Genomic DNA, 15,384 nt, shown 5'->3' on the forward strand with positions numbered 1-15,384 from the left:
GTTGCATGCTGGGGGAGTAGGCTGAGGGTCGCAGATGCCAACAGACTTAATAAACTAATCCGTAAGGCCAGCAATGTTGTGGGGATGGAGCTGGACTCCCTCAAGGTGGTGTCGGAGAGGCGGATGCTGTCCAAGATAAAGACAATGTTGGATAACACCTCCCACCCACTCCATGACATGCTGGTCAGTCACAGGAGCTCGTTCAGTGAGAGACTGAGATTACCGAAAAGCACCACTGAACGACACAGGAAATCATTCCTGCCTGTGGCCATCTCCCTGTACAACGCATCCACTTAACACACTGTTTGCTGCTACAGCTACACATGTTTCTTTTCCAACTATTTATTTATGAGTGACTTATGTATGTATGTATGTATATATATGTATATATTGTACTATTCTTAGTTAGCGTATTGTCTGTCTTGTCTTAATGTTGGTTTAAAATGGAGCACTGTAACAAAAAATAATTTCCCCCAGGGATCAATAAAGTATTCTGATTCTGATTCTGATTCTGAAGTGACAACTTAGACCCCAACTGGTTAAATTAGTAACAAGTTTAAAAATGGAATGCCAATAATAACTTTCTCCTGATAATTGCTGATTCTGGCAGAGAATAAAGGACAGCATACAGGGCGGGCCATTTATATGGATACACCATAATAAAATGGGAATGGTTGGTGATATGAAAGTCCTGTTTGTGGCACATTAGTATATGTGAGGGGGCAAACTCCTCAAGATGGGTGGTGACCATGGTGGCCATCTTGGATACAACTTTTGTTTTTTCAATAGGAAGAGGGCCATGTGACACATCAAACTTATTGGTAATGTCACAAGAAAAACAATGGTGTGCTTGGTTTCAACGTAACTTTATTCTTTCACGAGTTATTTACAAGTTTCTCTTTGTTCACAGCCATTGACATGTCGAAGAGGTTAACACGTGAGGAGCGGATCGAAATTGTTTTGATATCTGGTGAACGCAGTAACCGGGTCATTGCAGCAGATTTCAATGCAAGACACCCTACGAGACCACCCATCTCCCATGCTACAGTTAGCAAACTGCTTGCTAAGTTTCGTGAAACTGGTTCAGACAGCAAACTGTCACTAATGAAGAAACATCAGTGGCTGTCCTAGCTTCATTCAGCAAGAGCCCACAGTGTAGCGCTCGCCGCATGTCACTGGAGAGGGGCATTAGTCGAACATCCTTTCAGCGTTTTTCCAGCAAGATGGTGCACCACCACATTATGGGTGCCAGGTCCGAGCATTCCTAGATGAACAGTTTCCTGGAAAGTGGATTGGTCGTCGTGGGCCAGTTGAATGGCCCCCAAGGTCTCCCGAACTGACCCCCTTAGACTTTTATCTTTGGGGTCATCTGAAGGCAATTGTCTATGGTGTGAAGATACGAGATGTGGAGCACCTGAAACTACGGATACTGGATCCCTGTGCTGGCATTTCTCCTGTGGTGTTGCTATCAGTGTGTGAAGAGTGGGAGAAGAGGGTTGCATTGACAATCCAACACAATGGGCAGCACATTGAACACATTTTATAAGTGGTCAGAAACTTGTAAATAACTCATGAAAGAATAAAGTTACGTTGAAACCAAGAACACCATTGTTTTTTTTGTGACATTACCAATATGTTTGATGTGTCACATGGCCCTCTTCCTATTGAAAAAACAAAAGTTGTATCCAAGATGGCCGACTTCTAAATGGCCACCATGGTCACCACCCATCTTGAGGAGTTTGCCCCCTCACATATACTAATGTGCCACAAACAGGACTTTAATATCACCAACCATTCCCAGGTGTCACTGTGGCAAAGCATGTGCAAATCAGTTGATGAGTTTGTAAACTTGTAGTTTCCTGTGGTTTGGTTTGTTTTCACAAAGAGAAAATCCAAGCGAACCAAAATGCATCCGTACGAACAACGTGAGAATGTTCAGTCTGCTCATTGGCCAGATGTGTCTGGGACGAGATCAACAAAAGTAAAGACAGGAAGAAGGTGCTGTGTTCTAGTCTACTGAAGAACAAGGAGAGTTTACGTTCATTTCACAATTAGTTGCTAGCCCATACAGACCTTTGCAAATCTATTGCACTTGTGAAGGTGGGCTACGTGAATGTGATCCTAAATGCAGACTCAGACAGGATTGCAGGAATCAGGGTTACTTCATTTATAAACACAAGTGAATGCTGTACACAAGGGAAATATGCATGGTGCGTGAAACTTGAACAAGGGTCTCTGAAACAGGGGGAGAGAGAGGTTAGGAGTAGGACTGTGGTAAGGAGATGGGACAGATGTAGCAGATGGTTTTTTATGGCTTAGTTTGCTGTAGAATGGAGAAGGAGGTAACAAACCCACGATTAATCACAAGAAGCAAAAGATGGCCTAATACTAATGTGGGTTAGCAGACGAACTGGCAAAGAAAAGTTGCGTGCGCTGCTCTTAAATACTGCTGGCTGAATATCCCAGATCACAAACAGGTGAGAATGACAGGTGTGTTGATGGTTCAGGTATGTGGATGACACCTGGGTGAAAATCAGATCTCAGGACATACCACAATTCACGGATCACATTAACTCGGTGGACCAACAAATCAAATTCACCAGGAAGGATATGAAAAGTGGCAGGTTAGCCTTCTTAGACTGTGAGATTTCCATCAGTAATGAGGGACATTTATAAGTTGATTTGTACCGTAAACCAACACATAAGAATCAGTATTTAAGGTTTGACTCTCATCATCCACTGGAGCACAAACTGGTTGTCATTAGGACGCTCCAACACAGAGCGAACACCATCACCACAGATACCTCAGCAGTGAAGCAGAAGAACATCATATCAAAAAGGCCCTGAGTAAATATGGTTGTCCCAGCTGGGCATTTGTCAAAGCTGGGAAGGCACCTAAAGAAAGCTCCAGGTGATCCAGGAGAGAAGAACGACAACTGCTGTCTAAGCAAATGAGCAACTGAATTAAATGGAACCATTTAATTCTTGCCTCTGCCTTCACTCAATTCAGAATACGATTTAATTCAATTCAATTTTACTACCGTCTGTCCTTTCACATTTCTTTCCTTAACACCATACCTACCCCAAACCTCCTGGTCACTGGAACCCTGTAAGTCAAAAAAACTAGAGGCAGTCATTGTTAACCTGGGCGCTGACCGAGCTGGTATGAAAATAACATGCTTCGGTTTCAGTCCGGCGCTAGGGGTACCCTGCTGTATGAAGCTGCATGAATTCATAAGATTTAGAACTTAAGTTTTAATAAAGTTGATTTTCACTTGTGTTATCATCCATCCTTCCTTCTTTCTTCTTCCTCTTTGCACTTCAGGATAATGTGGTGCTGATGCCTATCCCAGCTGCCAAAGAGTCATTGTATACTCTGGACAGGTTGCCAGTCTGTCTCAGGGCCAACACGGACAAGCAGACAATCATTCACACTCACATTCACACCAACAGCCAGTTTAGAATCACCAATTAACACGACCTCACTTAAATCTTTGGACTGCGGCAGAGCCCAGAGGAAACCCAGCAGGGCAACTTCAGAATGGAAGGTGTAATATGAAATGTTTAAATCATTTTTACCAACTCAGCCAAAAGCTCCGGTTATTGGCATCTCTGTTCTGATAAATTTATTTTGTCGTTTAACCTGGTCCTCACTCCGAGATTCTATTTGAAGTCTCACATTTCATCTTATGTAGTGCTCAGATAAAATAATTACAGTGGGTGTTTTTAACATTCATGTAGACGCTGAAAATGATAGCCTCAACACTGTATTTAATCTATTATTATACTCATTTGGCTTCTCTCAAAATGTAAATGAGCCCACTGACCAATTTAATCATACTCTGGATCTTGCTCTGATATATGACATAACAACTGAAAATGTCACGGACCACCAGTCCCCGCCGGTCAACCTGCCACGTCTGTTTTGTTTTGGGTTTGCTGTCCCTCATTTCCCTCTCTGTCTTTGTGTTTGTGTGTGTGACGGTGTTTTCCTGAGCTGAAGCCAGCTACACCTGCCAGTAATCATACTCACCTGCTGCTGATGAGCCTCGTCACTCTCTCACTACTTAACTGAGTGGCTGAGCTTCAGTCAACGCTGGCTTGTTGAGGGACACGGTCAGTAAACACCAGCTTGCACAGGTGAATCTGTCTTTGTCCATCATCGGTGAGGTCAGGAGACCTGAAGGGAGAGTGTGGAGGGAGCTGAGCACATTTGTAAATATTGTTGAAAGATTTGTACATATTATGACACCTCGTGAGTGATTCACCGCACGGGAGTCAGGAAATTGCCATGGAGGAAACCATGTTCTTTGGACTATTTGCACAGTTTTGATTGTTTGTTCTCACTCACTCTCTCAAATCAGGAAGTCCTGCGTTTGATCCTGGTTTTCTGTAAACCTGACAGAAAACTTAACGAGATTCCCTGAAAATCTTCTTTTCACTAATTTCTTAATTCATACTATAAATTGAAATGTTATTACACAGCAGAGGAGAATAAATTTCATTACAGTAGATGCCTTTCTGAAAGTGCTGTAACTTAAGGAAGTAATTCCAGTTTTGTTCAATGCCATGGGCCAACACCATGCAGAGAAGCTACCTAAACTCTATTCCAACAGAGTTCGATTATCTCATTAACAGCATTATACCCTCACTGCATACCACCTTCTATACTCTAAAAAGAAAGTGTCAAATCAGAAGTGTTTGACTCCCTGGTATAATAAACATGCATCTTAAAACAAACAAAAGAAAATCTTTCCTTCGATTAGCCCAGGAAAAACCTTCTTGCTGTATTAAAAACAAAACAAAGAAATTAGCAAAACTTGTGTAAATCTAGGACCTCTCATTATTTATCAGTGATTGATGAACATAAGAACAACCCCAGGTTTATTTTCGGTACCGTGGCCAGTCTAACAAAGAGTGAGAGCTCTGTTGAGCCAAACCTTCCTTTAACTAGTTATGACTTCAAGAATTTATTTACAAATAAAATTTTAACCATGATAGAAAAATTTCTGAAAACCTTTCCACAGACATGTCACTATGTGCAGCTACAGCTATAAATGAGACAACGATTAGTTCAACTGTGGAACTGTCTTAAAAACAAAAAGGCACAGATGACCTCTAATTTCCTGCCTCTAAATTCAGAGATCTTAAATAATTTGGTCCATATTAGTGTCTCTGTTGAATCAAGAATTGGGAAAAAAAGAGGCAAAAGAACATAATTTGAAATCCATCACAATATAGTAACATTTGACTCCAGCAGATTGTTTTGTTTACGGACTGCTGGCTTACTCGTGGTTCCTGGGCTATTTAAAAGCAGAATTTATGTGTGTGTGTGTGTGTGTGTGTGTGTGTGTGTGTGTGTGTGTGTGTGTGTGTGTGTGTGTGTAACACACTGAAACTGCTCTCTCTCTCGTTCTGTAAGCCCCTGGAAGCTCCACCAGGAGGCGTGGCATCATCAGCTGCTGCTGAGGGTTAGCTGCTAAACCTTTTCTCTTTTTCTTCATTACCTCCAGTGGATTTAAGGACCTGTGTGCTTCACCATCCTCTGACAGATCACAGCACTCCAGTAGCGGTATTTTATTCACTGTCTACCTTCTTTTTTGAGCTGTGCTTGGATTCTTGTCTTATCCTCTACAGTCCCTGGTACATGTGACTGATGAATCCTCTGGCTGAATTAAACACTTTCTGGATTTGGACTTACTTTTGCCTGTGATACTTCCTGCCTACTCACCTTCCCTGAGACCCTGGTATTCCTCCCACTTCCTTCCCTGTTTGCAGAGAATTTTACGTGTAACATTACAGCTCACACACTTCCAACAGAGCAGCCACATCAACAGTGAATACAGTCTTTTGCATTTACTGTTAAGTCAATACTACTTAAATGCAATTCAGTGACACAAGCTTGTTGTAGTCAGTTAATATACAGAAATAAAATATTTCAGTTTTAACTTTAAAGGGTGTGCGTTTTTTTTCAATAGTACTTTATCATTTTTCTTCAAACTGGAGCACACAATGGAAGACAGTACGAACTTTTTTACTCCATGGCCAGAGGGTGTAGTTGAAGTGAAAAATATAACTTTCCCCTCATTTCAACATGATTAAATGACTAAAAGTGCTTCAAGGCCAAATAGTAAAGTACAAAACTAAGACATGCTTAGATGAGAAATAGAAATTAGTAACACAGAACATATGTAGTTCATATTGCCAAATTCGTCACCCCTCATGACTTTTTAGTGAAGAGACCTAAAGAAACACAAAAGGCACACGAAACTCGGGGAGGCAGTGACAACAGGTTTAATCATGTTTAACAGTCCAAGCTTTTTTTTACCTTTTCAAATCCGCTGCACGAACCACTGAAGCAATCCAGGTCAAAACCCGCCTGTCCAAAGCATGTGCATGCAGTTGTAACAATTTAAAGCACTATCTCTTTAAATGTTTGCCAATTTTACCCAATAAATCAGAGTAACACATGCAAACTTAGCCCATACCGTTCAAACCCTCCTCCCCATCTTTTCCACTCTTGGTCCCCATTTTCTCTCTCACTGGCACAGCCCTCCCACTTGTCCTCCTCTCTCTCTCCTCCTTCTCAGAGGACCAGCTCTGTGTCTCTATCTCTGTGCACTTGTCTCTTCAGTCAAGAAGAAACTAAGTGAAGGAAAGAATAGAAGAAAGAGGTTGTTGGAAAACTAAACAAACCAAAACTTTGATTCTGCAACATGCCACAGAAAGGTAAGCTTGCTCACTCTCTCTCTCTCTCTTAGTCAAGGATGGAGTTGAAAAGTTATCGCGCTATAACGGATAAGGTTGAAGGGTGAGAACCAAGTGCTGATGTAAAAGCATTTTAGCTCGTTAGGTTTGTTTCTTTGCTATTGTTGTTGTTGGAAGAAAGAGAAAATTATCAGAAGCGTTACGCTAACTGGTACAATGCGTGAAATGGCAACATTTATCTTCTAATTGTACTCGGTCCCCCTTTTAATTAAAAATAATTAAATTACCAAAAAACAGAAGAACGAGAAAAAGAGAAGAAAGACGGAACATGTAACGGTGACCAACTTTTCCAAACAAGCCCTTCCCCTCTTTTACTGTAAAAAAACGTCATTATAGACAGAGAGAAGTGTTGTTTTAAGTGTGCGATTTAATTGATTTAAATTTTTAAGATTTTTATTCATTGATTGGTTTCAGGTTTAAACTCCAAAGACATTGATGTGTGTGTGATCGCGGGCCAATGGCCTCTGCACAGGGCCGGATTGCTGTGCTTTGTTCAGGGTTATGTTCTTTCAGACTAAAACAGCCGGGTCAGGAAGAAAAGAGAAAACAAACAAAAAAAACTCCTTTTCATAGTTGTGCGGTGCGGTGAGCGACAGGTGATCCCGGCCGCTGTGGACTGAGCCGCTGCTGCCTTCACGCAGGACAAGGTTTCCCCGAACTTTACCGCAGAAAGTAACGAGAGTGTTTTTTTAAAAAAGCAGGAGCCTTAAACTCTAATTTAACTAATAAACTTAATCCCGCCTTTTCCTTCATTGCGATTGGAATTAAACAATCCAGCAACAAAGTTGTCGGATATTATGGGTATGCTGGATATTCTGTTTAAACCCATAACAAATGGGTTACATATAGGAATATATTTACCATACAATTTCTACCACCCAGAGATTGTTGCGCATCCTCTATTGAACAGTTATTAAATATCAGACTTATAAGGACAAATGAACAGTGGTGAACACCGCTTTCTAACACTTTTACGCACTCCCCGCGTTTCTACCGAGCCTGGGCGTTGTTTGACACTAGACTGGCGATGTTTCATTATATTATAACAATCATATCATCATCGCGATCATAGTGATAATGGTAATAATTGCCATCTTGCTAAAACGATTGTATTTAAACAGTACTGAAGGGTCAAAATAAAACACACGAACTTCATCACCATTTGTAGCCACTTGTCTGTAAAGACGGCATCTAAAATATGCAGGAGGTATCCTTCCTTTAGCATTTTTAAACAAACAAACGAAAAACAAACAAATAAAATCCCCCAAACCCTAAAACGACAGAATGTGGACACTAACCATTAAAGTTACTCTCGTCAGTTTATTTAAACCTATCCACGATCACACTGTGGGAGAAGACCTTTGCTTTTTATTTGAATGTTTTTTTTTTCTTTTTAGGCCTCGACTCAAAATCCCTGTTTGGAAAACGGAGCACATTTAAAAATACGTCACCTCAGAAATTATTTCAAAGTCTACCGTTTGCTGTCATTGTACTCTCATGCTGTTTTGACTGAGATGATTTTGAAATCCACAGGCAGTTTACGATAAATATTTTCTTAATTGATGATCTAATTAAGTCAGGCGTTAATGAACATCTTAATCAAATTGAAGCCAATTAAACGCATGATTAATCAGGCCGGAATAAATTCATCCAGCGTGCGAATTCAGAACATATTATTTTTGTGTGTGTGTCTAAAGAATGAGAGCGAAGTGGGGCTGCTGCCATATGTTGTACTGGGGACAGGAGGATTAAGACACGTGTCTGCTCTGTGCACCTGAGTCACATCTGATACTTTGTTCATTTGACGGAAGCGAGAAAATGCCTCCGTCTTTATGATGAAAAACTAGAATAGAAGGCGTTCTTTTTACATTTCATGTTCCACGTTAATATTTTCAATTAGAAGCTAACCGAATACCGTCAGTTAGTTATATATATGTGTAACACACAGGCTACTCATCTACCCAATTCAATTCAATTTATATAGCTCCAAATCACAACAACAGTTGCCTCAAAGACCCTACAATAATACAAAACTAACCAAATAACAACCAAACTACCAGCACTAAATACCAAATTATATTCAGATGTACAAAGTACAAAGTATAGATCCACAGTATGACAGTGTATGTGTTCCCTGGTGACCTAAAAGACCTTGATCGTGAACACACTGCTTAATTACGAGCTACCAAAAAGTCCAGCCTCTTGATACTTTGCTAAATGAAGTGGGAACAGATTCCAGTAAAAAGTTATTTCTGTGGTCTCTTGTAACTGATGTGGCCTAAAGCTTTAAGTCGTACCGGTCAAGAGCTATATGGAAACGCTGTATATATAATAAAATACACACACACACACACACACACACACACACACACACACACACACACACACACACACACACACACACACACACACACACACACACACACTCCTGATTTCAAATTTTCAAATTGAAATGCTTCTCTGTCTCTCTCTCCCCGTCTGTCTCTCATATCCACGCAGTGAATGCAGCTGAATGAAACTTTTATATTGTCATCACTGCGTCCAACAGAACTCTTTTATGTCAGTTGTACTGGTCAAATTGGGCTGCCCGCTGCGTTTTTGTGTCGCGAGTTTTTTAACGAGCCGCAGCTAACGAGGCGACGACACTAAAACCCCGCGGACACACAAAGCCCGGCGGGTATTTACCGAGCTGAGCCGCCGCTCCGCTCCTCCGGCTCTTTGTCTTCTTTCACTGGGAGAAAAGCCCGAGTTATAGCGGGAACAAGGTGCCACAGTCGGCATGTGTATGCGTTTGTTCTTGTGTGGAGCTGCTTAATGTTCATTATGCAGGTTGTTAATGACAAGCGCTTAAGAGAAAGCTGCTTTGAAGCCTTTCTTGGTTAGGTTTTTCTCAACTTAACCTAATAGGGCTGTGATTTTGAGAACAGGGGTGTCATGTGTTTCTCTACACGTGAATCCCAAAAAACTGCTCCTATTGCTCTGCCTAATCATGCTTTCATAATGGTGACTTATTTATTGAATGATTGATGAGGGGCTCTCTACTAAAGATGAAAACAATTCATATCTATATATATTTCAGCAGGACGAAATTACTCGAAATTATGTTGAAACGGCACAAAATAAAGGATTTTTGTGCAAAACTTTGTATCTTGTGACAGAATACTATGATCTCATTTAGTTGTAACACAAGTCTGAATTGACATTTTTCTATAATTTATTTTTAGATTATTATTTATATATTTTGACTATTATTTTTATTATGATCCACATGTAATTCCAATAATGAAGAATAAAATATGAAACAAAGCTGAAAAAATAGTTTGTCACTTAGACAGCTCAGTGGTTAGGCTATTTGGCTAGCTAGGCTATTTTCTGTATTTAATTAAATAGTCACATTTTCCCCCAAAAGAAATATTTTCGTCCTGTAAATTTATAGTATTGCTGGAGATATTTTCTTAAAAACAAAAAAAGAAACTTGAGAAAAAGATATTATTGGGTGTTTTTGCTTGATCCTTGTCTGTGGTACAACTACTTCTCACTCCTACTTTCTACATGACTAGACCTATTTCTTTGGAGCCATATAGTTTTTCTTACTAGTTTTAAAACATGTATGCAAGAAAATATAATAAATGGTCAGTCAGGTAATTAAAAAAAGAAGTATAGAGAAGGATTCTTTGTACATTTTAAATCATGTCATTCCATAAATCTTGAGTGTGAGCGCTCATATGTGCATTACTACCAACCATAGGATAGCTAGTCCACCATCCAGACAAGGTCTTTTTTTCAGTTTTATCTAATCTTCACCCCTATAAAGATCTTAAAAACAACATAGTCAGTAATCTTCTATATTGTTGCATAAAGTTAATGATGCAAATCTGACCTTTAGAGATTCAGGTTATTCTTTCTTGCAATTCACTATCCAGGTAGAGGCATGTGTAGTACGCTGTTTCTCACATCTTCTCTGTTTGTGCAGATTACAGAAGTCAAACAAGCTGGGAGAGTGGTGTGGCCTCCATGATGCAAAACAGTAAGTTTCTTCTCAAAAGTATATGTTGTTCTTATTCATTTTTAATGTTACTTTATCAAAAAAAAAAAAAAATCAGGTCTGGTGTTATCAAGGGTTATAGCGCTATACATACATGTAGAAATCTCTAACCTCTACAATCATTTAAAATGTTTAAGTCACTGACTGTAATTCTGTCACACTGGAAATGCTTATGTTGTAATAATAACTTATGTTGTAAAACAGTTTGATCACATTAAATGACAATTCTGGTTTATTGCTTTGTGGTTTTTCTATAGCATCAGTGTACCTGGCAACAATATGAAAAAAAGTTGCTCGTTGATGTGGAACAGCTTTATGAGTCCTTATAGTGACTTTCAGCTTATTGTTTTTCTTGTAATCAGCTTTTTCTGGCAGAAAACTTTAAAAACGACTATATCTGTCCACCGTGAAAGAGCAGACAGAAACAGAGTCAGATCTGAATGAATGTTAGCCTCACATTCACTAAGTGGTCAGAAATCTGACTCCAAATAATTCATAATGTCATCGGCACGCGTGCCGGACATGTAAATAGCAAAGCTGCCTCATGAAATGCACATTCCCACACACACCAAATATAAAGGAAAACATTTTCAAAATAAAATAGCTTAATATTTGAAAGTCTGTATACGTGATGTAGTGAAGAGATTATCTACCAGACCTGCTGCGCAAATGTGGTTTCAGCTACTCTTAGTTCATCATCTAATTAAGTTTTTTCTTCTATTTTATTTTTTAAGCTTACTTTTCTTTAACTTTATTTTCCAAGTGATCAAAAAAGAAATATTTAATGACAGGTTTGGAAGGTCATGAATGGACGACGGTAAGATTAAAAACAGTCAGATAAAAGCAAATGACAGAAATTAAAAACATTTAAAAACAGAATATTATTCCTAAATGTCTGAATGGTTGCTTTTATTATTAGATCCTTAAAATGACTAATATTTATTTGCTTAGATCATTAATGCCTTAAGATTTATTGATGACTGATTAGCATACAGTAGTCAACATAATTCAGTGAGTGTGCAGTATGACCTATGAACACACGTCTGAACCCGACAACTCATTAAAAATAAAAAATCCAAACGGAAGACGACTTTGATTTATTAGGTCTAAGAGTTACTTCTAAACAGAATTCTTTAAACTTGAAACTAAATAGGAAACAAGTGAAAGACAAAAAAGTCACAATTGAGAACAAAGATTATCACTATACAGTGGTAATTGTAAAGATTGCTGTATAAAACTGCATATAAAAATGAATTGTTCACTTATTAATTGTGGGATCAGTCGTGTGTTTCTGAAGTCTCAGACAAATTCTGGATTTTAAAATTGAACATGATGATGATATTTGGGCAAGAGTGTGAATCTGAGCTTCTAGCTCAGGAAAGCTAACTACGTACATTCGTTATTCACTGTGTTATTAATTCGAATGCTAATTTCAGTTACAGGGCAACATATCCTTTCGGTGAAACTTAACCTTTCATCGTTTGTTTCACTAAGAAAAACAAAGCATTAAAAGACTTTTACGTGCAGCACACTTAACAACAGCCATAGCACTTATGAACTCTGATAATGAATATTTGTTTAATAGTGTATAAGTAATAAAGGAATGAAAAAAAAAAAACAGCCATAAGATGTGGGATTCAGGTAATAAGCTGCAGAATCATGCTGTTGCTGTTACCAGATTCATGTTATGTGCACGGGAAGAGGCCAGTTATAAGTCAGTTTCTTTATGAAGATGACAACTGACAGTTTTGCTCCTCTACAGAATTATGTTGGATGTGTTATTAGAACAACTTAAAATAAGTTTAAATAAGTTGCTGTTACCACAATTACAGGTGTTACCAAATCATCAAGGAATGAAATGTTCAATATTTGAACTTATGTCAACTGAATAGAATTTTTACTGTAACATTTGCCCTTTTGTGGCTCATTGGCTTGTCATTCCTCCAGCCTTTCACTCGAGATGCTGGACTGAGACATGGCTGAGACAGCCTCATTCTTTGCATCAGCTTTGCGTAGTCTGACCTGCATCCCCTCCCTTCACACCTTACATTGTCTTGATGTCATATGAATGTTGTCTTCTGGTTTGTCTATAAATGTTAACAGTTTGCATTTGTTTGGCACTTTTCATATATCACCTCTAACTGTATAGGCGGTCCATAGATATATTGCTGCACTATAAAAAAAATCTCTGTTTCTCCCACTTGTTCTCTGTGGTAAAAGGTGCAAATGTGCACACTTCAGGAGACAGTTTGCGTTTGGCCCAATATAAAACTAAGAGCAAGTACAAGTGAGAAGAGGCCAAACCTTGAAAGCAGCTCAGTATGTTCCCCTGGAGTATCTCTTCTTCCTCTGCCTAGAAGGAGGTCTAAGAAGTGTGCTGCTTCTCAGTAGCCAGAAATAAGTAGTCCAAAACAGAACAGATTATAATGCAGCAACCCTGAAAATGGACTGGAACTTACAATACTTTTCTCCTCTGAGCACTCAAAGTGCTTTCTACTGCAAGCCACATCCACCCATTTGCACGGTACTTTATTCGATACCTTTAAGTGTTTTTTATCTATCATGCACACACTTCAGTACCCTGCCACTCATCTGGAACTGTAACACTGACCTTCCTATTGGCAGACCTGCTCTACCGCTGTTGCTGTGTGGTTTGGAGGTTTTAGATAATCGATTTTCCAAAACACTGGTCATGAGAAGCTAAAACCTAGCTAGCTTTGTCACAGTTACCATCGCTGGAAAGTGTAACTACGTAGATGAGCCTTGAGTGATCTTAGCAAAGTACACAATAATACAAACTAGCAGTTTAGTGGTGTGGTGATTAGTGCTGTTGCCTCAAACATTGACTTTAGGAAGCTCCTTAGTTCAAGCCTAGGCTGGGGCCTTTGTGTTAGGTTTTACTGGCACTTGCATGGCTTTTCTCTGGGCAGTATAAAAATATGTATGGGTTATCTGCTTATTCTAAACTGTGAGTGTCATTTGTTGTGTCTGTCAGCCCTGTGACAGTCCAGCGTGTGTTTGAACTCTAGCCGTAAGACAGCTAGGATAGGCACCTGTGAGCCATAACTGGATAAGTAGGAAAAAATAGATGCATTACACAGCTTTATCAAGCCGTTTCTTTTGTAAGAGAAACTAAATCTTAACCGCGCTGCTGTTACAACATCAAACATTTATGTTTAAAGGCAACAACAAACAATATTTTTCCTGTTACTAGAATGTTTGATGGGAAACAGCTGTGCTGTGTAGACACTGAACAACGGAAGGTTTGAATGAACCATATTCTTGTTTTATTTGAAGATCTTTGTCAATGAAAGCACTACACTGTTAAAGTGAAAGTTAATTGAAGTCAGGTTCAGTGTGAAAGAGCTGATTTAATGTGAAAGCTGCTGATCTCTTCCCAAGAGCCCACCTGCTCTTGTTTTGTGTGTGTGTGTGTGTGTGTGTGTGTGAGAGAGAGAGAGAGAGAGAGAGAGGTCCAAATTGACTCCATATGTCTGTCTATTAATTGTGTGTCAAGAGAGGAAGGCCTGAGTGTTTTCCCTGGGGAAGTGGGACTGTGATTAACATTTTTCAGTGAAACTATCAACCCCAAAACACAAAGTGAACATGATGTGAGGCAGCATGAAGGACAATTAGAAATAATGCAGTCTCACACCTAAAGTCAGCAGTAACCTCTGTGGAGGCCGTGACTCTTTCTATAATTTAATTAAGCAGAAGAGCTGTTCAAAGCCAAAGCTTTGACAGTGCGAGGTTTTGTGGAGCACAAACCTTTTGTGATCCACTTGATCCACTTGTTTTTCTAGCTGAGAAGCTCTCCTGCAATAGAGGAGAAGACTGGGGTCTTCTCTGTTGTCTGCATGCAACTAAATGAACAGACAGCTTTTTGAATTGCACAGCTGATTATTTTATTAATCATTATTTAAAGACAAATGCAGAGACATGCAGAGACCAGAGTAGCATTTGCTGGTTGCAGGTTACTGCAACAGCTACTGCAGCCACCCATCATTACTTTTCATTGGTATATATGAAATATATAGAAACAGGATGTCTGACTTCTCACATAGAGAATAGCTGAGGTAATTTTTTTTCTTTCTTTTATACACTGGGTGTGATTTGGCAGGTGAGGAAGGTGGGATCCCCCTCACCCATCTCCACCCTGCAGGCCTACATGTCCCTACCGCTGCTATATGCTGCTGGCTGGATGGACGGATAGATAGAGGGATGACATTAGTAATAAAGAAACAAAACTCTAACAGAGTATATGTTTGTGCATCTAAATGACTTCTGCAAAAAAACAACAACCTTGCTTTATCTTTGTGTGTGTGTCTTTGTGTATTGGATGGTTGTCTGATTTATTAATCCATGAGGATTTAAAAAAAATCTGCAATATGCTTCCCCCCTCACAGCCATTAATACACAATAGACAATTGAATCAGCATAAATCTCTACTTAACCCCAAGAGTGTCACGGCACAGCATGTGTCAGCTCCCGCCGCTGAAACATTTCAGACCTGCAACATGTTAAAAGTGTTTTCTGCTTCATTCAAACTTACTTTACAAAGGAGACTGGAG

At 39.4% G+C, this 15,384-nt stretch overlaps 1 protein-coding gene across 1 annotated transcript in view; it reads left to right on the forward strand.

Moving 5' to 3' along the window:
* Positions 1–6,184: 6,184 nt before the first annotated feature.
* Positions 6,185–15,384, forward strand: part of LOC146665427 (paired box protein Pax-6-like) — a 30,617-nt gene continuing 21,417 nt past the window's right edge. Inside the window, exons 1-2 of the mRNA XM_085413111.1 lie at positions 6,185–6,729; positions 10,742–10,795. Coding sequence (XP_085269237.1) covers positions 6,717–6,729; positions 10,742–10,795 — 67 coding nt within the window. The 5' untranslated portion in view covers positions 6,185–6,716. The remainder of the gene's footprint in view (positions 6,730–10,741; positions 10,796–15,384) is intronic.

Source organism: Rhamphochromis longiceps, linkage group LG7 (assembly GCF_057381845.1).
Source record: "Rhamphochromis longiceps isolate RC_006_pf linkage group LG7, R_longiceps_female_GT1.1, whole genome shotgun sequence".
Taxonomy (NCBI): domain Eukaryota; kingdom Metazoa; phylum Chordata; class Actinopteri; order Cichliformes; family Cichlidae; genus Rhamphochromis; species Rhamphochromis longiceps.